Source organism: Anomaloglossus baeobatrachus, chromosome 9, assembly GCF_048569485.1.
Source record: "Anomaloglossus baeobatrachus isolate aAnoBae1 chromosome 9, aAnoBae1.hap1, whole genome shotgun sequence".
Taxonomy (NCBI): domain Eukaryota; kingdom Metazoa; phylum Chordata; class Amphibia; order Anura; family Aromobatidae; genus Anomaloglossus; species Anomaloglossus baeobatrachus.
This window is the reverse complement of record NC_134361.1, coordinates 81,378,206-81,402,954: the sequence shown is the minus strand read 5'-3', so window position 1 is coordinate 81,402,954 and position 24,749 is coordinate 81,378,206. Positions and strand designations below refer to the sequence as shown.

Below are 24,749 nucleotides of genomic sequence, written 5' to 3'. Positions count from 1 at the left end.
ATGTTGCTGTAGCAACAAATTTCTCACTTTTAGGCTATGTGGCCATGATCCAGCGACACGGCGTCCAGTACACAGTGTCAGCCTTCCTGCAGAGATGCGAGTGTTGTCCACGTGAGAACGCAGCTGCCCATGCCCACGATTTGGGTTCAGGCTGCTGTGGACTTTAGCTCTATTCTACCTGCAGAAAACACTCATCTCCGCAGCATAAATTGACATGCTGAGGCTCGGGAAGCTGCGCCACAGAAAAGGAGAAAAGAAGCACAACGGGCATGGGATTTCTAAAAATCCTTCCACTGTGCTTCTACTGCACAACGCAGCGTTATGGACGCAGGGAAAACACTCTGCGCCCAAAACGCTGCAAACCCTGATTGTGGGCACATAGCCTAAAATGCTACAGTGGATGAATGGATAGATGTCAAACATATATAACGTCCCACCCCCCTGCATATTCTAAGCTGGCGCCCTTTAGTGCCTTTCATGTGGCACTAAAGGGTGCCTAGCCTTGTATTTAGCCCAAAAAGAAAAAAAAATAATTAAAATAAATGACGTGGGGTCCCCCCTATTTTTGATAGCCAGCTAGGGTAAAGCAGACAGCTGTAGCCTGTAGCCTGCAAACCACAGCTGACAGCTTCACCTTGGCTGGTGATCAATTTGGAGGGCTCCCCAAGCTGTTTTTTTTTTTTTTAATTATTTATAAATAAATAATTAAAAAAAAACGTAGGGTCCCCCCAAATTAGATCACCAGTCAAGGTGAAGCTGACAGCTGTGGTCTGGTATTCTCAGGGTGGGAAGAGCCATGGTTATTGGACTCTTCCCAGCCTAAAAATAGCAGGCCGCAGCCGCCCCAGAAGTGGCGCATCCATCATGCGCCAATCCTGGCGCTTCGCCCCAACTCATCCCGCGCCCTGGTGCGGTGGCTAACGGGGTAATAAATGGGGTTGATACCAGATGTGTAATGTCACCTGGCATCAAGCCCAGCAATTAGTTATGTCACAGCGTCTATTTGATACCAGACATAACTAATTGACAGTAATAATAAAAAAAAATTGACAACAAAAAAAAAATTTATTTGAAAAAACACTCCCCAAAAACATTCCCTCTTTGGCCAATTTATTGAAAAAAAAAAAAATCAAGTCCCTGCTGTAATCCATTGGGAAAGTCCCGCGGCGATTCTGGACCTTCTAGAATATGGGGGGCACGTTCAGGGAACGTATCCCCCATTTTCTAGGAGTGCAGACCCTCCATTTGGGGAGAGTGGGTGCAAAGAATTTGCACCCACCCTCCCCGGGTCACAGCTGCAGACTCTGTGCAGCAGCAGCCAGCGTCTGAGTCACAGACACAGGAAGCTGACAGCCGCGCTCTGCAGTGTGACCGGCGTGCACTGTGAAGGAGTAGGGGGCCGCGGGGGATCAGAGCTGGTAGGTACGGGGGACACCGGGGAACACCGGGGTGGGGATAGGGGGTGACTTGGCAGGGCCTGGGGAGCAGGTTTCTGTCGTATGTGTCATAGCACATGCGACAGAAACCAGAGGAAAGGGGGAAAAGCGGCCGGCGCGCTGCTGTGCGCGCCGGTATGTGCAGCGCCATGTTGGATTCTCGGGAGGAAGGGGGGGTGGGGGGACACTTTAGTGACACCGGGGGACCGGAGAGGACCGGGGGAGGGGATTTATCTCCCATCTGACATGTTTGTTTATGCCAGATGGGAGATAAATGATTTCTTACCGGCGCGGTCATTTACTGTAACCTGATCATCGGTATACGGTGTATACCGGTCATCAGGTGAGCGGGGACCGGAAAAAACGGCCAGAATCATGATCTCCAGGGTCTCAGCTACCCCCGGCAGCTGAGACCCCGGAAATTTTCTGACTCTGGGGGGCGCTAGACCCTTTTTTCCGACCGCCGTTAAAAAGCGGCGGATCGGAAAAAGTACCCTAATTTGCCGCCGTTAAAAGGCGTATCGGCGGTCGTAAAGGGGTTAAACATCTTTTCATATAGGAGACTTCATTATAATAACAAAACTCAACACGATACATCTGGCAATCGCTTATTTTGCCGGTAAGAGGAGCTTGTGTGCGCTCTTCTGTGTACAAAATCCAGGTCACTTGACCTCTTTTGATCAGATTCATATACAGTACAGACCAAAAGTTTGGACACACCTTTTCATTCAAAGAGTTCTTTCTTTTCAGGACTCTGAAAATTGTAGATTCACATTGAAGGCATCAAAACTATGATTAACACATGTGGAATGAAATACTTAACAAACAAGTGTGAAACAACTGAAAATATGTCTTATATTCTAGGTTCTTCAAAGTAGCCGCCTTTTGCTTTGATTACTGCTTTGCACACTCTTGGCATTCTCTTGATGAGCTTCAAGAGGTAGTCACTGGAAATTGTTTTCCAACAGTCTTGAAGGAGTTCCCAGAGATGCTTAGCACTTGTTGGCCCTTTTGCCTTCACTCTGCGGTCCAGCTCACCCCAAACCATCTCGATTGAGTTCAGGTCTGGTGACTGTGGAGGCCAGGTCATCTGGCGTAGCACCCATCACTCTCCTTCTTGGTCAAATAGCCCTTACACAGCCTGGAGGTGTGTTTGGGGATATTGTCCTGTTGAAAAATAAATGATGGTCCAACTAAACGCAAACCGGATGGAATAACACGCCGCTGCAAGATGCTGTGGTAGCCATGCTGGTTCTGTATGCCTTCAATTTTGAATAAATCCCCAACAGTGTCACCAGCAAAGCACCCCTACACCATCACACCTTCTCCTCCATGCTTCACGGTGGTGTAGAGTCCATCCGTTCACCTTTTCTACAAAGACACGGTAATTGGATCCAAAGAGCTCAAATGTGGACTTATCAGACCAAAGCCCAGATTTCCACTGGTTTAATGCCCATTCCTTGTGTTCTTTAGCCCAAACAAGTCTCTTCTGCTTGTTGCCTGTCCTTAGCAGTGGTTTCCTAGCAGCTCTTTTAACATGAAGGCCTGCTGCACAAAGTCTCCTCTTAACAGTTGTTCTAGAGATGAGAAGGTGTGTCCAAACTTTTGGTCTGCACTGTACATCCGTAACTTTTTTTTTTGGTATGTTTTGGAAGACCTAATTTAAAGGGAACCTGTCACCAGTTTTTTGCGCTATAAGCTGCGGCCACCACCAGTAGGTTCTTATGTACCGCATTCTAACATGCTGTATATAAGAGCCCAGGCCGCTGTATACAAAATAAACACTTTATAATACTTACCTAAACCGGTTGCTGCGGTGGATGTGGCTCAGATGGGCGTCTTCGTCCTCTTGTGTCGGCGCCTCCTCTTTCGGCCGTCTTCGGCCTCCTTCTGAAGCCTGTGTGCATGACGCATCTACGTCATACACACTCGCCGGTCCCGCACATGCACACTACAATAGTTTGATCTGCTCAGGGCAGATCAAAGTGTGCCTGCTCAGGACCTGAATGCCGGCGAGTGTGTATGACGTCGGACGTGTCATGCACCACGGCTTCTGAAGGACGACAGAGGCGGCGATCAAGATGGCCGAAAGAGGCGGCATCGGAGGACGAAGACGCCCATCTGAGCCAACTCCACTGCAGCGACCGGTTTAGGTGAGTATTATAAAGTGTTTATGTTGTACACAGCGGCCTGGGCTCTTATATACAGCATGTTAGAATACTGTATATAGGGGCTCACTGGTGGTGGCCACAGCTTATAGTGCAAAACAAACTGTGACAGGTTCCCTTTTTAAAGGGTTTTCTTATGATTTAGTTTAGAGTACACTGCTCTCCAGCCTGCTCCTTCCTACTTGGCGGGTGCGGTGCACTCCTTGATTAAACAGTTTGTGTTTGGACTAGGATAATCATTGCACCTCTGTCCCAGTCTGTACTCCTTTGTGATTCTAAGAAAAAAAAAAATTATTCAGCTCACCCGTATATATATCCGCTCAGTTCAGGTGGGATGCAGGATGTCCACCGGACAGGCAGGTCCGTAGAGGCAATAGCAAGGAGAAAGGACGGGACTCAGCACCAATTCCAGGATAGCAAAAATATAAATCCAACGAAAAATATATAAAAGTGTAGAAACTTTATTCAATGATTTAAAAATCCAAGAAAAACATAATCGGTTCCATGAAAACATCATGGCTTGACGCGTTTCGGACAGTTGGAATATAGATAAGTCCTTAATCATAAGCATCAAATGATTCAATTAATCATTGAATAAAGTTTCTACACTTTTATATATTTTTCGTTGGATTTATATTTTTGCTATCCTGGAATTGGTGCTGAGTCCCTTCCTTTCTCCTTGCTCTTTGTGATTCTACCTACTATATGTCAGCTTTGGTTCTGCATCATAGGACGAGCACAGAGGCACGGCATTTGGTTGGATTTAGCAATTGAAAACATCCTTGCCTAGAAAGCCGGCACCACCGATGGATGCAGCGGTGACCAGTAACCTAGGCACCAAGCAGATTAGATTTCATCTTAATTATACATTATTGACAATTGCTAAGATTGTCAATAAGTGAATTAAAAAGTTTCTTGTTTTCACATAATCATATCACCCCCACACATTGCTCATCTGTATAATACCACACACACACACAGCTCCTCTGTATATCCCCCCACACACTGCTCATCTGTATAACACACACACACACACACACACACACACATCTATAGAATATCCCCTCACACACTGCTCATCTGTATAATATCCCCTCACACACTGCTCATCTGTATAATATCCCCCACACACACTGCTCATCTGTATAACACACACACACACACACACACACACACACACACACACACACACACACACACACTGCTCATCTATATAATATCCCCTCACACACTGCTCATCTGTATAATATCCCCTCACACACTGCTCATCTGTATAATATCCCCCCCACACACTGCTCATCTGTATAATATCCCCCCCACACACTGCTCATCTGTATAATATCCCCCCCACACACTGCTCATCTGTATAATATCCCCCCCACACACTGCTCATCTGTATAATATCCCCCCCACACACTGCTCATCTGTATAATATCCCCCCCACACACTGCTCATCTGTATAATATCCCCCCCCCACACACTGCTCATCTGTGTAATATCCCCCCACACATTGCTCATCTGTATAATCACACACACACACACACACACACACACTGATCATCTATATAATATCCCCTCACACACTGCTCATCTGTATAATATCCCCTCACACACTGCTCATCTGTATAATATCCCCCCCAGACACTGCTCATCTGTATAATATCCCCCCCACACACTGCTCATCTGTATAATATCCCCCCCACACACTGCTCATCTGTATAATATCCCCCCCCACACACTGCTCATCTGTATAATATCCCCCCACACATTGCTCATCTGTATAATATTCACACACACACACACACACACACACACACTGCAATTTCACCAGTTTATATTAAGGAGTTAACACTATTAAAGAGCTATTTCCAAAGTATAATATGAATTCATATTGCTTGGATACAGCATATTGTTAGGATCTGCCTTCTCTTTATGATCCCTGCCGGCCAATCTCTGGGACTTCCATCAACCCAGACATTGAAGTGACAATGCTGATGGAGCCCGGCTTTAGTTTCCATGTTTTTCCTGCAGAGCAGCGCTCTTGCCACCCACTTTCCTAGGAGCTGCAGTACGGTCTGATACTTGTCCCACAGTTACTGTTTTTTCTTTTTCGCTCCTAATTGGGAGACCCAGACAATTGGGTGTATAGCTACTGCCTCCGGAGGCCGCACAAAGTACTACACTTAAAAGTGTAAGGCCCCTCCCCTTCTGGCTATACACCCCCCCGTGGGAGCACGGGTCCCTCAGTTTTTGCTTTGTGCGAAGGAGGTCAGACACGCACGCATAGCTCCACTATTTAGTCAGCAGCAGCTGCTGACTATGTCGGATGGAAGAAAAGAGGGCCCATACAGGGCCCCCAGCATGCTCCCTTCTCACCCCACTTTCTGTCGGTGGTGCTTGTTAAGGTTGAGGTACCCATTGCGGGTACGGAGGCTGGAGCCCACATGCTGATTCCTTCCCCATCCCCATTAGGGCTCTGGGCGAAGTGGGATTTTACCGGTCTCCAGGCACTGAGACCGTGCTCCATCCGCAGCCCCTGGAGAAGCCGCTGGATATGGAGCGGAGTATCGTCAGGGACATGGCCCTGCTCCGTCAAGGTACTCTGTGTCCCCGTGCATACGCGCGCACACCGCAGCATTGCTGGGTGTGTTAGTGCGCCGGGGACAACAGCGCTGCTGCGCTTCTGCCATTTCCTCACTTCAGCTTAGCTGAGTGGGTAGACTCAGGGAGAACGGTCGCGCCGGCCGCTGGGACTGCGACGCGGCTGGGACTTGTGGTGCGCCGGGGACTTCCGCGCTGACCGTGCATATATCACGGCCGCGCTTATTACTACAGTCCCCGGCTTTTGCGGCCTAGTTCGTTCGTTCCCGCCTCCGCACCTGCCAGTCAGGAGGAGGGCGGGACGCTGTACAGAGCATCAGCGCTGAGGGCTGGAGTCTTTTTTACATACTCCAGCCCTCACACCAGGCACAGTAGGACGCAGTTTCCCGCACTTTGTTTGTGGCACGCCCACGGTCCGCCCCTCTTCACAGAACGCCGGCAGCCATTCCTGCCTGCACGCTGAGCTGCAGAGGGGAGACGGGGAGACCCAGACACGGGATTCTACGGCCTCATACCCGCTGTTCAGCGGGCGGTAAGCAGCCCTCAAGGGCTCACCCCCACTTGTGCCGTTTGTATACTGAGTATTTTGTGTTTGCAAATACTTTGTACTGTACGGTCGCTGGTGATTCTCGGCTATATACCCTCCTAGATTACAAGGAGGCAACAGCATGTCGTCCGCAAAACGCAAGGGTGCCAAGGCACAGACATTATATGCTGCCTGTACCGCATGTGGGGCTGCTCTACCGGCAGGTTCCACTGACCCCCATTGTGTGCAGTGCTCGGCCCCTGTGCAACTTGCACAGCCGGGGCCTCTGCTGGACGTGACCCAGAGTGTACCACCTGTGAATGCTGTCCAGGTGACAGGAACGGAGTTTGCAGCTTTTGCTGACAGATTGTCTATGACCATGTCAAAGATTCTTGAAACATTGCAGTCTAGACCAGTAACTCAGACCATGGACACTGTGGCATCATTGCTCCCTGGTCCCCCTCAGCTGGAACACTTCCAAGCTCCGGGGGTGTCACATGCACCCCAGGGTGACGATTCTGACTCAGACAACAGTCCCAGACAACCTAAGCGGGCTCGTTATGAGGGGCCCTCAACTTCGTCTCACTGGTCAGGATCCCAGCGGGACGAATCTATGGGTGATGAGGCGGATGTAACTGATCAAGATTCTGATCCTGGGACCGCTCTCAATCTGGATACACCGGATGGTGACGCCATAGTGAATGATCTTATAGCGTCCATCAATAGGATGTTAGATATTTCCCCGCCAGCTCCTCCTGCGGAGGAGGCAGCTTCACAGCAGGAGAAATTCCATTTCAGATATCCCAAGCGTAAATTAAGCACTTTTCTGGACCACTCTGACTTTAGAGATGCAATCCAGAAACACCACGCTTATCCTGAGAAGCGGTTTTCTAAACGGCTTAAAGATACACGCTATCCTTTTCCCCCTGACGTGGTCAAGGGTTGGACCCAGTGTCCCAAGGTGGACCCTCCAATCTCCAGGCTTGCAGCTAGATCTTTAGTTGCAGTAGAAGATGGAGCGGCACTTAAAGATGCCACTGACAGGCAGATGGAGCTCTGGCTGAAATCCATCTATGAAGCTATTGGAGCGTCGTTGGCGCCAGCTTTTGCAGCCGTATGGGTACTCCAAGCCATTTCAGCTGGGCTTATACAAGTCGACTCGGTCACACGTACATCTGCCCCGCAGGTGGCACCATTGACCTCTCAAATGTCTGCATTCGCGTCTTACGCGATTAATGCTGTCCTGGACTCTACGAGCCGTACGGCGGTGGCGTCAGCCAACTCCGTGGTTTTGCGCAGAGCCCTGTGGTTGAGAGAATGGAAGGCAGATTCTGCTTCCAAGAAGTGCTTAACCAGTTTGCCTTTTTCTCGTGACCGATTGTTTGGGGAGCGTTTGGATGAAATCATTAAACACTCCAAGGGTAAGGACTCATCCTTACCTCAACACAGACAAAACAAACCCCAACAAAGGAGGGGTCAGTCTGGTTTTCGGTCCTTTCGAGGCTCAGGCAGGTCCCAATTCTCCTCGTCCAAAAGGACTCAAAAGGATCAGAGAGGCTCAGATTCTTGGCGGACTCAGTCACGCCCAAAAAAGACAGCAGGAAGAACCGTTACCAAGACGGCTTCCTCATGACTTTCAGCCTCCTCTCTCCGCATCCTCGGTCGGTGGCAGGCTCTCCCGCTTTGGCGACATTTGGCTGTCACAGGTCAAAGACCGTTGGGTGAGGGACATTCTGTCTCACAGGTACAGGATAGAGTTCAGCTCTCGTCCTCCAACTCGTTTCTTCAGAACTTCCCCACCACCCGACCGAGCCGATGCTCTGCTGCAGGCGGTGGCCGCTCTAAAGGCGGAAGGAGTGGTGACTTCCGTTCCTCTTCAGGAACAAGGTCACGGTTTTTACTCCAATCTGTTTGTGGTGCCAAAGAAGGACGGGTCCTTTCGGCCCGTCCTGGATCTAAAGTTGCTCAACAAACACGTAAAAACCAGGAGGTTCCGGATGGAATCTCTACGCTCCGTCATAGCCTCAATGTCTCAAGGAGATTTCTTAGCATCAATAGACATCAAAGATGCTTATCTTCACGTGCCGATTGCGCCAGAGCATCAGCGTTTTCTACGCTTCGTTATAGAAAGCGAACACCTGCAGTTCGTAGCGTTACCTTTCGGGCTGGCAACAGCCCCTCGGGTCTTCACCAAGGTCATGGCAGCAGTAGTAGCTGTCCTGCACTCGCAGGGTCACTCCGTGATCCCGTATTTGGACGATCTACTTATAAAGGCACCCTCTCAAGAGGCATGCCAACACGGTCTGGACGTGGCACTGAAGACTCTCCAGAGTTTCGGGTGGATTATCAACTTTTCAAAGTCAAATCTAACCCCGACCCAATCACTAACATATCTTGGCATGGAGTTTCATACTCTCTCAGCGATAGTGAAGCTTCCACTGGACAAGCAGTGCTCTCTGCAGACAGGGGTGCAATCTCTCCTGCAGAACCAGTCCCACTCCTTGAGGCGCCTCATGCATTTCCTAGGGAAGATGGTGGCAGCAATGGAAGCAGTCCCTTTCGCGCAGTTTCATCTGCGCCCTCTACAATGGGACATTCTCCGCCAATGGGACGGGAAGTCGACGTCCCTCGACAGGGATGTCTCCCTCTCTCAGGCAGCCAAGGACTCTCTCCGATGGTGGCTTCTTCCCACCTCATTGTCAAAAGGAAAGTCGTTCCTACCCCCATCCTGGGCGGTGGTCACGACAGATGCGAGCCTATCAGGGTGGGGAGCAGTGTTTCTTCACCACAGGGCTCAGGGTACGTGGACTCAGAGAGAGTCCACCCTTCAGATCAATGTTCTGGAAATCAGAGCAGTCTATCTTGCTCTGCGAGCCTTCCAACAGTGGCTGGAGGGCAAGCAGATCCGGATTCAGTCGGACAATTCCACGGCGGTGGCGTACATCAACCACCAAGGGGGAACACGCAGTCGGCAAGCCTTTCAAGAAGTCCGGCGGATTCTGACGTGGGTGGAAAACACAGCATCCACCATATCCGCAGTTCACATCCCAGGCGTGGAAAACTGGGAAGCAGACTTTCTCAGTCGCCAGGGCATGGACGCAGGGGAATGGTCCCTTCACCCGGACGTGTTTCAGGAGATCTGTTGCCGCTGGGGGATGCCGGACGTCGACCTGATGGCGTCACGGCACAACAACAAGGTCCCGGTTTTCATGGCACGGTCTCACGATCACCGAGCTCTGGCGGCAGACGCCTTAGTTCAGGATTGGTCGCAGTTCCGACTACCTTATGTGTTTCCACCTCTGGCATTGTTGCCCAGAGTGCTCCGCAAAATCAGGTCCGACTGCCGTTGCGCCATTGACTGCCGTTGCGCCATTCTCGTCGCTCCAGACTGGCCAAGGAGGTCGTGGTACCCGGATCTGTGGCATCTCACGGTAGGACAACCGTGGGCGCTACCAGGCCGTCCAGACTTGCTGTCTCAAGGGCCGTTTTTCCATCTGAATTCTGTGGCCCTGAACCTGACTGTGTGGCCATTGAGTCCTGGATCCTAGGGACCTCAGGTTTATCTCATGATGTTGTTGCCACCATGAGACAGGCTAGGAAACCATCCTCCGCCAAGATCTACCACAGAACGTGGAAGATATTCTTATCTTGGTGCTCTGCTCAGGGAGTTTCTCCCTGGCCATTTGCATTGCCTATTTTTCTTTCCTTCCTGCAGTCTGGGTTGGAAAAAGGTTTGTCGCTTAGCTCCCTTAAAGGACAAGTCTCTGCGCTATCCGTATTCTTTCAGAAGCGCCTGGCGCGACTTCCTAAGGTACGCACGTTCCTGCAAGGGGTTTGTCATATCGTTCCCCCTTACAAGCGGCCATTGGAACCCTGGGATCTGAACAAGGTTCTAATTGCTCTCCAGAAGCCACCTTTCGAGCCTATGAAGGAGATTTCCTTTTCTCGGCTTTCACAGAAAGTGGCTTTTCTGGTGGCGGTCACGTCTCTTCGGAGAGTGTCAGAGCTGGCGGCGTTATCTTGCAAATCTCCCTTCCTGGTGTTTCACCAAGACAAGGTAGTACTGCGTCCAATTCCAGAGTTTCTTCCCAAGGTGGTATCTTCCTTTCATCTCAATCAGGATATCACTTTACCATCTTTGTGTCCGCATCCAGTTCACCAATTTGAAAAGGGTTTGCATCTGTTGGACCTGGTGAGAGCACTCAGGATCTACATTTCCCGCACGGCGCCTCTGCGCCGTTCGGATGCACTCTTTATCCTGGTCGCTGGTCAGCATAAAGGGTCGCAAGCTTCCAAATCCACCCTTGCGCGGTGGATCAAGGAACCAATTCTTCACGCCTACCGTTCTGCTGGGCTTCCGACTCCTTCTGGACTGAAGGCCCATTCTACCAGAGCCGTGGGTGCGTCCTGGCCATTACGGCATCAGGCTACGGCTCAGCAGGTGTGCCAGGCGGCTACCTGGTCGAGTCTGCACACTTTTACCAAGCATTATCAGGTGCATACCTACGCTTCGGCGGATGCCAGCCTAGGTAGACAAGTCCTGCAGGCGGCGGTGGCCCACCTGTAAGAAAGGGCTGCCTGACAGCCCGATCACGAGGTATTCTTTTACCCACCCAGGGACTGCTTTTGGACGTCCCAATTGTCTGGGTCTCCCAATTAGGAGCGAAAAAGAAGGGAATTTTGTTTACTTACCGTAAATTCCTTTTCTTCTAGCTCCAATTGGGAGACCCAGCACCCGCCCTGTTTTTTCTTAGGGTATTTGTTTTTCGGGTGCACATGTTGTTCATGTTGATAAGTTACGTTCTCCGATATTGTTTATCGGATTGAATTTGTTTTTGAAACAGTTATTGGCTTTCCTCCTTCTTGCTTTTGCACTAAAACTGAGGGACCCGTGCTCCCACGGGGGGGTGTATAGCCAGAAGGGGAGGGGCCTTACACTTTTAAGTGTAGTACTTTGTGCGGCCTCCGGAGGCAGTAGCTATACACCCAATTGTCTGGGTCTCCCAATTGGAGCTAGAAGAAAAGGAATTTACGGTAAGTAAACAAAATTCCCTTCTTTTTGTCATTTTATGCACATTTTTACATGTTGTTTTTTTTTTTTTTTTTCTTCTAGGTGGAATATATAGAGTATCTCAGTCGAAAAGTCAGCACAGAGATGGGACTTCGAGAACAGCTGGATATCATAAAAATCATTGATCCTACAGCGCAGATTTCTCCTACGGACAGCGAGTTTATCATTGAGTTAAACTGTCTGACTGATGAAAAGCTCAAACAGGTTTGTCTGGGGTCTGACCTCGGTGGGTACGGGCACTGCGAAATGACACTCGGGCAAGATTCAGTTGGCATAATTAGGAGAGTAACTTAATGTCAGAATACACAGAGCACGGGCAGAAACGGGACCTAAATCACTTATAGGAGAGAGAACACATACCAGTATTACATGCATTATCATATACATTTTCAACATAGCTTACACTAGTCTGTAAGGAAAGAGGGGAATTAATGAAATGGCAAGCTTATATCAAAATGTCGTTTTTTGTTTGTTTTTTTTTTTTTGTTTTTTTTTTGTTTTTATATAAAGTTTGTTTTCCTTTTCTGGTCCCATCAGGTCAGAAGCTATATCAAGGAGCATAGTCCACGGCAGCGGTCCACACGAGAGAGCTGGAAAAGGACTAGTTACAGTGCGGCTAGTACAAGTGGTGTGAGCGGGGCCAGTGTAAGCAGCGGGGCCAGTATGGTCAGCACGGCAAGCAGCAGCGGCTCCAGTGGGGGCAATTCTGCCTCCAACTCCAGTGCAAACATGAGCCGAACGCACAGCGACAGCAATCTGTCTGCAAGTGCAGCAGAGAGGATTAGAGATTCCAAGGTAAGGGGTGTCTGTGCGCTTACAGGGGTGTCTGTGCGCTTACAGGGGTGTCTGTGCGCTTACAGGGGTGTCTGTGCGCTTACAGGGGTGTCTGTGCGCTTACAGGGGTGTCTGTGCGCTTACAGGGGTGTCTGTGCGCTTACAGGGGTGTCTGTGCGCATACAGGGGTGTCTGTGCGTTACAGATGTGAGCAGAAAGTTCTTTTCGTTTATTTAAGGAATATAGAGTAGGTAATAAATGCTTCAATTAAAGGGAACCTGTCAGGTGCAATATGCACCCAGAACCATGAGCAGTTCTGGGTGTATATTGCTAATCCCTGCCTAACCGTCCCTGTATCTAGTAGTATAGGTAAAGAGATCTTTAGAAAAAGTATTTCTAAAGATCCTTTATGATATGCTAATGAGCGCAGGGACTAGTCTCAAAGGTGTTATTTCCCCTGACTAGTCCACCCTCTTAGGCCTGTTTCAGACATCAGTGATTCTGGTACGGATGTGTTTTTTTTTCTTTGTTTTTTTTTTTGTCTCACAGATCACACTATGGTGTGATCAGTGAAACCCGTATCAGAAAAACACGGACATTGAAAATAATAAATATTTTCAACTCACCTTTCCAGCGACGCTCTGTGCAACCTGTGCTCTGCAGTTTCCTGGCCGGCTCATGCATATTCATGAATGCAGCCAGAGCCGACCCAGAAGTAGCTGCAGAGAGCGGTAGGTGGATGCTGCAGAGCCGAGGAGTTCAGCACCATGGACAGCAGGCACGTGCCAGGTGAGTAATGTCCATGTGCTATCACGGATTGCACATGGACAACCCATGTGTGCTGTGAATCACGGCACACGGAGGGACATATGCACATTTTACACATCAGTGATGAACATCTGTGTTATTCGCTGACGTGTGAAACAGGCCTTAGCATGTTAGCATACCCCCAGGGGCGTTCTAACATGCTACTCAATGCAGCATCACCAGCAGTGATGTGCGTACCTGTGTCCACTGTCACTGCTGATGTGAATGGCCGGCACTTCCGGTCATGCGCAGTATGAAGCTGGGTGTACACGTTCCAGCTTCATAGATGTCCAGTGCGCATAACCGGAAGTGCCGGGACATCTGATCAGCGGTCACAGTGGATACAGGTACGCGCATCACTGCTGATGATGCTGCATTGAATAGCATGTTGGCACTCCCCTGTGTGTGCTAACATGCTAAGAAGGCGGAATGAGCGCAGGAACTAACGCCCTTGTGACTAGTCCTTGTGCTCATTAGCATAATATAAAATGTCTTTAGAAATACTTTTTCTAAAGATCTCTTTTATCTATGCTAGTCTATACAGGGACAGTTAGGCAGGGATTAGCAATGTGCACCCAGAACTGCTCGTGGTCCTGGGAGCATATTGCACCTGAGAGGCTCACTTTAAGGCCCGTTTCACACGTCTGTGAAAAACAGACGTTCTTCACTGACATGTAAAACCCGCACATGTTCCTCCGTGTGCCTGTCTATGTGCAATCCGAGCTCCGTTCTCCATGGTCCGTGATTGCACATAGAGATTAACTCACCTGTGCGCACTCCCGCTCTCCATGGTGCTGAACGCTCCCGCGGTGCAGCATCCGGCCGGCGCTGACCCCCGCAGAAGCTGCTTCCGGGTTGGCTGTCATGCATATGCACGACAGTAATGAGCCGGCTCAGAAGCAGCAGGCAGAACAGGCTGCAGAGCGTGTGGCTGAAGCCGGGTGAGTAAAAATGATTTTTATCTTGTATGCACGTTTTTTTTTCTGGCACGTGTTTCACCGATCACACCACTGCGTGGTCCGTGGGACATCAGTGATGCCAGAAAAAAGTGGACATGTCTCCGTGCAGCAATCACGGACATGCGGGTACGCCGCACGGAGACACGTGCAGTGACAAATCACTGACGTGTGAGCAGACCCATTCATTATAATGTGTCTGTGTATGTCAGTGATTCTGGTACATAGAAAAAAAAAAGCACAAACGTACCAGAATCACTGACGTGTGAAAGAGGCCTTAAAGAGAGAACCTGTCACCAGGTCAAAAGTTGGTAGTTTTTGTTCTTCTCTGATGATCCCTTTTGCTCTCTGGAGTATTAAGGTGTGTTTTGTGTTCGTCTTTAAATTATTCATATGGTTTTAGAGATATGGGCCCATTTTTTTTTTTTTCTTGTGCATGTGCTCATTTTTATAGTTTTTACAAGGAGGCATGGCTCACAGCATTCACCGGAGACTTGTCTTTAGCTTGCTTTGCATAATTTTCTTTGAAAAAGACCATAAATATTCGCACTAAACAGGTGCATATATCCGATATATCTGGAAGCGTGTAATCTATATATATATAATTGCCTTAGTCTGTCCTGTCTGTCCTGTCTGTCCTGTCTGTCCTGTCTGTCCTGTCTGTCCTGTCTGTCCTGTCTGTCCTGTCTGTCCTGTCTGTCCTGTCTGTCCTGTCTGTCCTGTCTGTCCTGTCTGTCCTGTCTGTCCTGTCTGTCCTGTCTGTCCTGTCTGTCCTGTCTGTCCTGTCTGTCCTGTCTGTCCTGTCTGTCCTGTCTGTCCTGTCTGTCCTGTCTGTCCTGTCTGTCCTGTCTGTCCTGTCTGTCCTGTCTGTCCTGTCTGTCCTGTCTGTCCTGTCTGTCCTGTCTGTCCTGTCTGTCCTGTCTGTCCTGTCTGTCCTGTCTGTCCTGTCTGTCCTGTCTGTCCTGTCTGTCCTGTCTGTCCTGTCTGTCCTGTCTGTCCTGTCTGTCCTGTCTGTCCTGTCTGTCCTGTCTGTCCTGTCTGTCCTGTCTGTCCTGTCTGTCCTGTCTGTCCTGTCTGTCCTGTCTGTCCTGTCTGTCCTGTCTGTCCTGTCTGTCCTGTCTGTCCTGTCTGTCCTGTCTGTCCTGTCTGTCCTGTCTGTCCTGTCTGTCCTGTCTGTCCTGTCTGTCCTGTCTGTCCTGTCTGTCCTGTCTGTCCTGTCTGTCCTGTCTGTCCTGTCTGTCCTGTCTGTCCTGTCTGTCCTGTCTGTCCTGTCTGTCCTGTCTGTCCTGTCTGTCCTGTCTGTCCTGTCTGTCCTGTCTGTCCTGTCTGTCCTGTCTGTCCTGTCTGTCCTGTCTGTCCTGTCTGTCCTGTCTGTCCTGTCTGTCCTGTCTGTCCTGTCTGTCCTGTCTGTCCTGTCTGTCCTGTCTGTCCTGTCTGTCCTGTCTGTCCTGTCTGTCCTGTCTGTCCTGTCTGTCCTGTCTGTCCTGTCTGTCCTGTCTGTCCTGTCTGTCCTGTCTGTCCTGTCTGTCCTGTCTGTCCTGTCTGTCCTGTCTGTCCTGTCTGTCCTGTCTGTCCTGTCTGTCCTGTCTGTCCTGTCTGTCCTGTCTGTCCTGTCTGTCCTGTCTGTCCTGTCTGTCCTGTCTGTCCTGTCTGTCCTGTCTGTCCTGTCTGTCCTGTCTGTCCTGTCTGTCCTGTCTGTCCTGTCTGTCCTGTCTGTCCTGTCTGTCCTGTCTGTCCTGTCTGTCCTGTCTGTCCTGTCTGTCCTGTCTGTCCTGTCTGTCCTGTCTGTCCTGTCTGTCCTGTCTGTCCTGTCTGTCCTGTCTGTCCTGTCTGTCCTGTCTGTCCTGTCTGTCCTGTCTGTCCTGTCTGTCCTGTCTGTCCTGTCTGTCCTGTCTGTCCTGTCTGTCCTGTCTGTCCTGTCTGTCCTGTCTGTCCTGTCTGTCCTGTCTGTCCTGTCTGTCCTGTCTGTCCTGTCTGTCCTGTCTGTCCTGTCTGTCCTGTCTGTCCTGTCTGTCCTGTCTGTCCTGTCTGTCCTGTCTGTCCTGTCTGTCCTGTCTGTCCTGTCTGTCCTGTCTGTCCTGTCTGTCCTGTCTGTCCTGTCTGTCCTGTCTGTCCTGTCTGTCCTGTCTGTCCTGTCTGTCCTGCCTGTCCTGCCTGTCCTGCCTGTCCTGCCTGTCCTGCCTGTCCTGCCTGTCCTGCCTGTCCTGCCTGTCCTGCCTGTCCTGCCTTGCTCCAAAATTGTGTCCTTACGGTGACACAAAGCTGATTGGCCGCTGGGCTCGCCATGGCCCCGCCCCCCCACACGGATTGGCCGCTCGCCCAGGCTGCGCCCCCACACGGATTGGCCAGCCGCTCGCCCAGGCTCCGCCCCCCCCCCACAGATTGGCATCTCGCCCCGGCACCCTGCAGGCATTGGCAATTCGGCCACGCCACGCCCCCCTCACAAAATGCACGCTAGCTCTGGCCCCGCCCCCCTCCCCCCCGTGCATTCCCCGAACTGACACGGCTGTCACGGAGGTGAGTACTGTACTCACCCACACAAACCGCGCAACACATACACACACAACGCTACAGACACACAGCGCTCCACAAACAACGCAACACACGCAACACACATACAACACCGCTCTCACCCCCCGCCACACCCAGACAACACCCAGAACATGTACAGCTCCTACACAAACACTTGGTAACTACACACAACAACATCTATAGATAGATAGATAGATATAACAAAAATCATACATTAACTACACAATACGTAAATTCTAGAATACCCGATGCGTAGAATCGGGCCACCTTCTAGTAGATTTAAATATTGAAAGAAACGAAAAAATAAAAACCCTGAATGTTCGGCAGCAGCAGGAATAATAATATAAAAGCAAACACTGGCCACTCATGACCTGGTGACAGGTCCTATGCAAAGCTTTTTGTGAAGGCCAGGAATACTTAAGATAAAATATTAAATATGTTTTAAAGGAGTGGTCTCAACATCCTGAATGGGAAGCAAACAACTTTTGTATTTTTATTTTATTTATTTTTTTTTTTAAAAAAATCCCTCCCAAGAACCAGGCATTTTTTACTTTAGTTACCATTTTTCCTCTGATGCCACGGAGGGCAAAGCTGTTTCTGCCTATATCATTGGCGAGCACACAGCTTGATCCTGGGCTTAGCTGCTCATCAGGAGAAATTCACCTCCGGGCAAGGAGGGGAGCAGCGTGCTCCTGAAGAATGATGTTGAGACAACCCTGCTTTGATAGTCACTTTCAGTCCTTTTTTTTTTTTTTTTTTTTTTTTTTTAAATTTTTTTTTTATTTGCAGTTGATCACATGCAGTATTATGCACATTATTTGTGAAGTACTTTAAAGACAGGATCTTACAAACAATATTACGAGGCAGCAGTTCTGCTTTATAATATTATTTCTTTTTATTATAGAAACGGTCAAAGCAGAGGAAACTTCAGCAGAAAGCCTTGCGGAAGAGACAGCTGAAGGAGCAGAGGCAGGCGCGAAAGGAGAGACTCAGCGGCTTATTTCTGAATGAAGAAGTGCTGTCTTTAAAAGTGAACGAGGAGGAGCATGAAGCCGATGTAGACGTATTGATGTGACGAGGGTGAAACTTGCAGTGTTCTTCATAAGTCTCAATAAGGCTGTTATTTGAGAGACCATCTCAGATAATAGATCTCCCACCGTCTATTATTGCCCCACTAACCACCACAAGGTTAATTTTATTACACTCACAGAACTATAGTCAAGCTTTGGGGGACAACTTATTATTTCAGTAGTTGCTTATCCTTTATTTGGTTCACATTTACATTGGGACAAATCTGACTTCTTCATCCACCAAGAGAAAAGGACAGTTTTTAAATGGGTTCTAGATAGCGATGCCAAAAAAGTTCCTCTAAGCCAGTGGTCCCCAACCTAAGAGCCTCATTCCACTCTGAGGTGGTCACAAGCCACATCCAGATGTCTGAGTAGTCACATTGTTACCCCTTCTCCCACAGTAATGACACCCAGACCCCCCTCATTAGTAGTATGACAGTCAAAGCCCACTGAAATAATGTGCCCTCTTTTCTTACAGGCGGTATTTTTACATCTTGGAGTTCCCACCTTGCCCCCAATCAGTGTGAAAGGGAGTGCTGGATGCAAGAATACAATCACATCCAGCTTCCAGCACCCCTCTGACCGGCAGTATCGCCTCTTCAGCCTAAAATATTACCCCATCACCTCCCCACACCTAATATATGCACATACAGATCTGCTTGTTTGCAGGGTTACTTAGTCGCCATCAGGACGCCTGCTCTTCATAGCTGTGGGCTAGACTTTATACTAAACAGCCAGCCGCACTTCATGGTCCTGTGAGCCACAAGAGGCTGATATACCACAGGCTGGGGACTTATGCTCTAACCTGTAGGTAACAAACTGAGATTCTGTCTACCATATTTTTCGGACCATAAGACGCACCCTGGTTTTAGAGGAGGAAAATAAAATTTTAAGCAAAAAATGTGGTCATGACACAGTTATGGGGCGAGGATCTGCTGCTGACATGCTTATGGGGGTAATGTCCCAATATTCTCTACTAAGGTACCCCATCCTGGTAATACTCCCATACTGGTATGTGCTCCATCCTGGTATATGGCCCACATCCTGTGGCACACATAAAAATTATAAATGTTTAAACTCCCCTTTCCTCGCTCAACGCAGCATCGCTCGTCTTCCTGTCTGTGCCAGCAGTGCCCATGACCTGTGTGGAGCCGTGCGCACAGTGATAACGTCATCGCTGTGCGCACCGCTCTCCACGCACATCAGCTGGCCGGCAGACTGGAGCACATCATGATGCTGCAGGGAACGGTGGCCGGTGAGTATACTTATTTACTGCCCCCCCCCTTATCCCCCCTCCCCCCTCCCCGTGCTGGTGAGGATACGTGGGGAGCAGTGAATATAGCCACACATGTTCACTCGAGGCTATAGGAGCCGGGGATGATCACACGGGCCGGCTGTTTAGTATGCGTGCACCCCCCCCCCCCCCCGCCCGTGATCCCGCCCACCTCTCAGCACCAGCTGAGAGATGATTGGCATCGGGATGTAGTGCATATGAAATGAGGCTAATAAGCGGGCCCACGTGGTCACCTTAGGTGCTGCTACAGCCTGCTCATGCCTTTGATGTCCCGCTCTGCCACCACCGCACCCCCCCTTCCCCTCGGACTGTAAGTCGCACCCCCCACTTTCCCCAAAATGTTTTTGGGAAAAATGTGCATCTTACATACTGAAAAATACGGTATGTGGCAAAAAAATTAGCATTAGTTTTTCGGGATTAACTGTTCAGTATTTGTCAATATTTTCTGACTAGTCCGAGGTTACAAGAAAACTTTTTTCCTGAGTAGAAAGAGCTAGTGACATTTTCTTTATATGTATCATACTTTTCGTTTTAGAAGACGCGCCAAATTGTAAGATGCACCCCAAATGTAGAGGAAAAAAAAGTGGGGGGGAATATGGGGACAGTCTTGCAGTCCGGTACGGTCTTACCGGAGGGGGGGCAGCAGCGGTGATGGAGCGGGGTCACAGGAGGCAGGGGCGGTAGTGGAATAGGGCGATGCTGCGGACGGGCAATGAGTGTCCCAGATGCTCGCTGTGAGGCAGGAGGAGCATCCAGAAGCTGTTGGCGGTGCAGGCTTCAAAGAAATGGTGTCTGGAGGCGGATCGTGTGCCAATGGCGTTCTTGGCTCAATGACAAGCCGAGATCTCATCCGTGTACATGCCATTTTCCTTAAGTCCACTGCAGTGAATCAGTGGGCCGATGGCAGTGTGTGCGCAGGTGAGATCTTCAGCTGAGAGCTCTATCTGCGCACACGTTGACCCCAGGCGTTATTTCAAGCTTGCACCGCCGACAGCGGCCTCTGCCTCACTGCTCGCAGCACAGCGCCTGCAGCATCTCCCCTGCCTCCTGTCACCCCTCTCCACCCCCCCCCCCCCCCCTTTCTCCCCGTAAGCTACATTCTGATTATAAGACCCCCCCCCCCCCATTTTCCTCTCAAATGTTTGGGAGAAAAGTGCATCTTATAATCCGAAAAATACGATAATTCTGCAGTCCGGCGGATGACAGTGTGCGCTGCCTCCGGCCTCACCTTGCATCTATTTTTAGGTGGTAGTTCAGACAATGAAATAATTACGAAGACCAGTTTTTCATGTTCGATGTCCACTGTCCCGAGTATGGGCAACAATGTCAGGACTGGCCCGGGATATCCTGCTTCCAACTCAAGAGCCTCATATATGCCTACTACGCTGTTGCGTTTCGGTCTGGAGACCTGCAGCTATCCTGAACTTGGACCGTGACACCCGTGCGAAAGTGGCCTAAGTTTCCTATAAGAAAAATTCTGTTTCCCATGAGCTTAGGAAATATGGGAATTGCATTATACGCTGATGGCGCAATCATACTTTAGTCAGCCGCTAATTTGGATGTTCACATTGTTCCTGTACGACACGATGAACACGGGTGAAATCAGGAGCATTTATTACAAAGTCTTAACATTCTCATTTTAGCATAGCTAGTATTTAACTGACAATATTAGTGTTCCAGATCCCTGCTGGGGGGCCCTGATATCTTTAATGAGGGGGGGGGGGTCTGTTGCTTAATGTTCATGTTTACCATATCGGGGTAAATATGTCATTCTGGTTCAGTATCGCAGACCAAGTCACCCAAACTGTTGACAAACTTTCTCTGTTTATAACCCATTGGGGTTATTGGGCTGCCACTATCCTATTTCCCTTAGAAATGCCATTGACAAATACAAGTGCTTTCCACTAACACGTCTATTTCAGACTTAAGAAGAACACTGTAACCCCCTTTGTGATTTATACTCACGGTGAGATGGGAGCTGATAACCAACCCGCTTGTACCTGTATATCTGTATATACCAATATTTCTGCACTCCATCTTTGTATAACGCGTGGGTGATTGAATGGGCCTGTGGCTCTGTTACTGTATCATTACTCTGTATATTCTGGTACCTGAGAAATATCTATTATCATAAGCATTAAGCACTTTCATGCCACAGCAATCGGTTGTCAGAACTTGGCTTTGCTTTATATGCCCTAGATTGTCAGAAGTAGTCAGTGGGCTTTATATCGACTAAACGGTGTTCATCAAACAAGCCATTACTATCCGTTGTATCATAGTGAGACGAATTGTGATCCGTACCTTGGGATGAGCTTCTTTCTTCATATATAAAACGTACACGTATAACTGGTGGCGGAAATGGATTTTTTTTTTCTGCCTCCATTTTTATTTTATAAATTGAATGCAAATTACAGGTATTACCGCTTTAGAAAACTACTGTGCCTTTATGTGAAAAAAGAAATACGGATATTTAAGAAATAAAAACATATTTATTTTTTTCATAACTGTTATAGCCATTCAGTATCAGCACTGTCCAACATAATCATCGGGGGCCTAATGTTGGGTGTATATAGATATTTTGATCAGTGGCTGCTTGGCACAGAGTACTTTGTTCCTGAGATACCAGTGAAGTGAAAGTACCGGTGTCCATTTTTCTTTTATGTTGTGTATCCAGTTCAGCATGAAAGATTTGGTGAACGGTCCTCTTTAAATGGAACCTGTCATGTTGGGAAATGCTTTATTCCTGCAGCTATAGTGATAATCTGCAAGTACATTGTTGACATTAGGCTTGCCTGCCTTACTGGAGCAGCGGCTACAGGGAGAAAATATAGTTTGTATCTTCCCTGTAGCCGCTTGCTTCTAGTCATAGGGGTGGCGATGCAAGGATATATCAGTCATCACCCATTGTACAGTGAGCGTGCTGCAATCACTCCCCTGCACTTTGACATTGCTCCGCACACATACACTGTACCGAGCAGCAATTATAGCCACCGCTTACAGTACAGTGGCCAGTGATTATAGCCGCTCCTGCACCGTCCCCATGCCAGAAAGTGAGTGGGCACAGGGAGGATATAGGTTCATTTTCTACCTGTAGCCTTGCTGACAGTAAGTAGGCAGGATATTCATGGTCTTTACCTGTACATTAACCCTATATCTATAGGTAATTAGCGTTTGTCAACATGTTGGGTTTCTTTTATGTATAGTGAGCCAACATAGTACACTCTACTTCTTTTATATAATTTGTCAGAAATTAGGCCTTTCGGTGTCTGCATTGGTGCTGTCAATTTACAGCACATCACTGCTGCGGCAACTAAACAACATCCGGGAACCTCTGGGGGAATAATGTGTGCGCGCTGTTAGTTTTCCATGATTTTAATAATAAAGCCCATTTCAGAACTACAATTTAAGCAAGTGTTAACACTGAGGTTTCTTGGGAGGGCAGAAAGTGTCCAAATGTTCTCAAAAACTTGCAGTTTCTGCTCTAAAGAAAGACCTCTGTGTGACACACCCGTAGAGGGTTTTTTAACTTGACAAAAACACTGCTTCAGTGTTTTAGGGTTTTTTTATTTTATTTTACTGCTTTAATAGTTCTTTAAATTAAAAGTCCCCCACCCCGTCTTATCATTTTTCGGCATCTTCATCTGTTTTCAGCTTCTCTCCTTTTGGTCTCCTGTGATTTGAGATCCACTGCCAGCTCCACTGCTTAATTTGACCTCATGATAAATATGGTGCCATGTGCCAACTAAGAATTTTTAAAATCACAAAAATGGCATATTTACCGTCAGGATCCAGTGAGGTTTCACTTTGGAAACAGCCACTGAAAATGAAATTTTGTGGTTTTCTGCTTTTGCAGTATTTGATATATTTCCCGAAATGTTTTTAGTGACCCCACTGACTGATCTTAGTGCTGGGTAAAGGGAATCGGTCAGCAGGTTTTTGCTACCTCATCCGAGAGTAGCATGATATAGGCAAAGAGGCCCTGAGTTCAATGTTGTATCACTTAGATTAGTGGCTGCAGCCATTCTGATACTGTGAAAATGTTAGATTTTGCATGTAGCATAGTTCTGAGAGCTGCCCCCACCCACATCAGGGTTTCAGTGTACATTTCCAGAGACCGAAGCTGCTAATCAGAGAAGGGGCAGAGTTGGACTAAAACTCACACTGCTGAGACCCACCAATGATAAAGATAAGAGGCTTAAGCTAACATTACAGGTAAAAAAAAAAAGTGAGAAGAGACAGGGCTGAAGTCTGTTTTAACACTTACAGCATGCTATATTAAGGTTACATTGCAGAAATCTGCTGACGGTCCCTTTTAAATATACTTGCATTTTTTTTAAACTGCACTGGAAAAATGAATTATGGACACCGGACTGTAAAGGCTGCAATGCAGTTATCACCTTAGACGTTTCTGGCTGAATAAGTGTCTGTTTTATATATTTATATGGTTTTACTTTCTGGAACTGAATCCAGTTTATGAAGAAAAGGAAAAAAAAAATGTCTACCTGTAAATATTTCCGGGGCTCATGATATAAATGGCTGCTGTACTTGATATTCAGTTTCATCTTCTGGTATATAAAACACTAATGCAGTAATAAAGTAATGTAAAGTCATAGATTAAGGCTAAAAATACAATGTTAGTATGTTTATATGTACAGATATTGAATATTATGTTCAGACTGTGGGTATAATGCAGAAAAATATAGATTTTATTTTTCGCCTGGAAGCGGTTTTATGTGCGATCATGACAGAAAATCTGCATTGAAACTTAAAATACAATGTGTTGTAGCTGCAAATCTGTACCATTTTTGAGTGTTTTGGGGTTTTTTTTTATACATGTTTGCGTAGTCTACATGCAGTTCTCTCCCTAGATATTTCCGTATCTCATTGTTTCCGGTAATTCAGTTTAGACGACCTATCTGTAGAAGAAAAGACACGGATTAATAAATACTCTCTGCAAAAATCATTCATTGCATCCGTTTATTTCATTTTATTTTTTTTTTGTGCATAAACTAAAATCGATTTTATACTCTTCTTTGTCGCTCCATTGGGAGACCCAGACAATTGGGTGTATAGCTTCTGCCTCCGGAGGCCACACAAAGTATTACACTTTAAAAAGTGTAACCCCTCCCCTCTGCCTATACACCCTCCCGTGCATCATGGGCTCCTCAGTTTTATGCTTTGTGTTGAAGGAGGCACACATTCACTCAAGCTCCCATTTTAGTCAGCAGCAGCTGCTGATTGTATCGGATGGAAGAAAAGAGGGCCCTAACAGGGCCCCCGGCATGCTCCCTTCTCACCCCACTAAGTCGGTGGTGCTGTTAAGGTTGAGGTACCCATTGCGGGTACAAAGGCTGGAGCCACATGCCGTTTTTCCTTCCCCATCCCTTAGAGGCTCTGGGAGAAGTGGGATCCTAACCGGTCACCATTCACTGGGACCGGGCTCCCTCCGCAGCCCCTGGGGGAATCTGACGGACAGGAGCCTGAGTATCATCAGGGACAGGCCCTGCATCTATA

The 24,749-nt window shown here is 48.3% G+C and overlaps 1 protein-coding gene across 1 annotated transcript in view; it reads left to right on the top strand.

Moving 5' to 3' along the window:
• The window catches only part of FAM199X (family with sequence similarity 199, X-linked), a 38,908-nt gene extending 14,710 nt beyond the window's left edge, over positions 1-24,198 (top strand). Inside the window, exons 4-6 of the mRNA XM_075323821.1 lie at positions 11,845-12,006; positions 12,340-12,597; positions 17,776-24,198. Of these exons, the coding sequence (XP_075179936.1) occupies positions 11,845-12,006; positions 12,340-12,597; positions 17,776-17,946 (591 nt within the window). The 3' untranslated portion in view covers positions 17,947-24,198. The remainder of the gene's footprint in view (positions 1-11,844; positions 12,007-12,339; positions 12,598-17,775) is intronic.
• Positions 24,199-24,749: the final 551 nt, after the last annotated feature.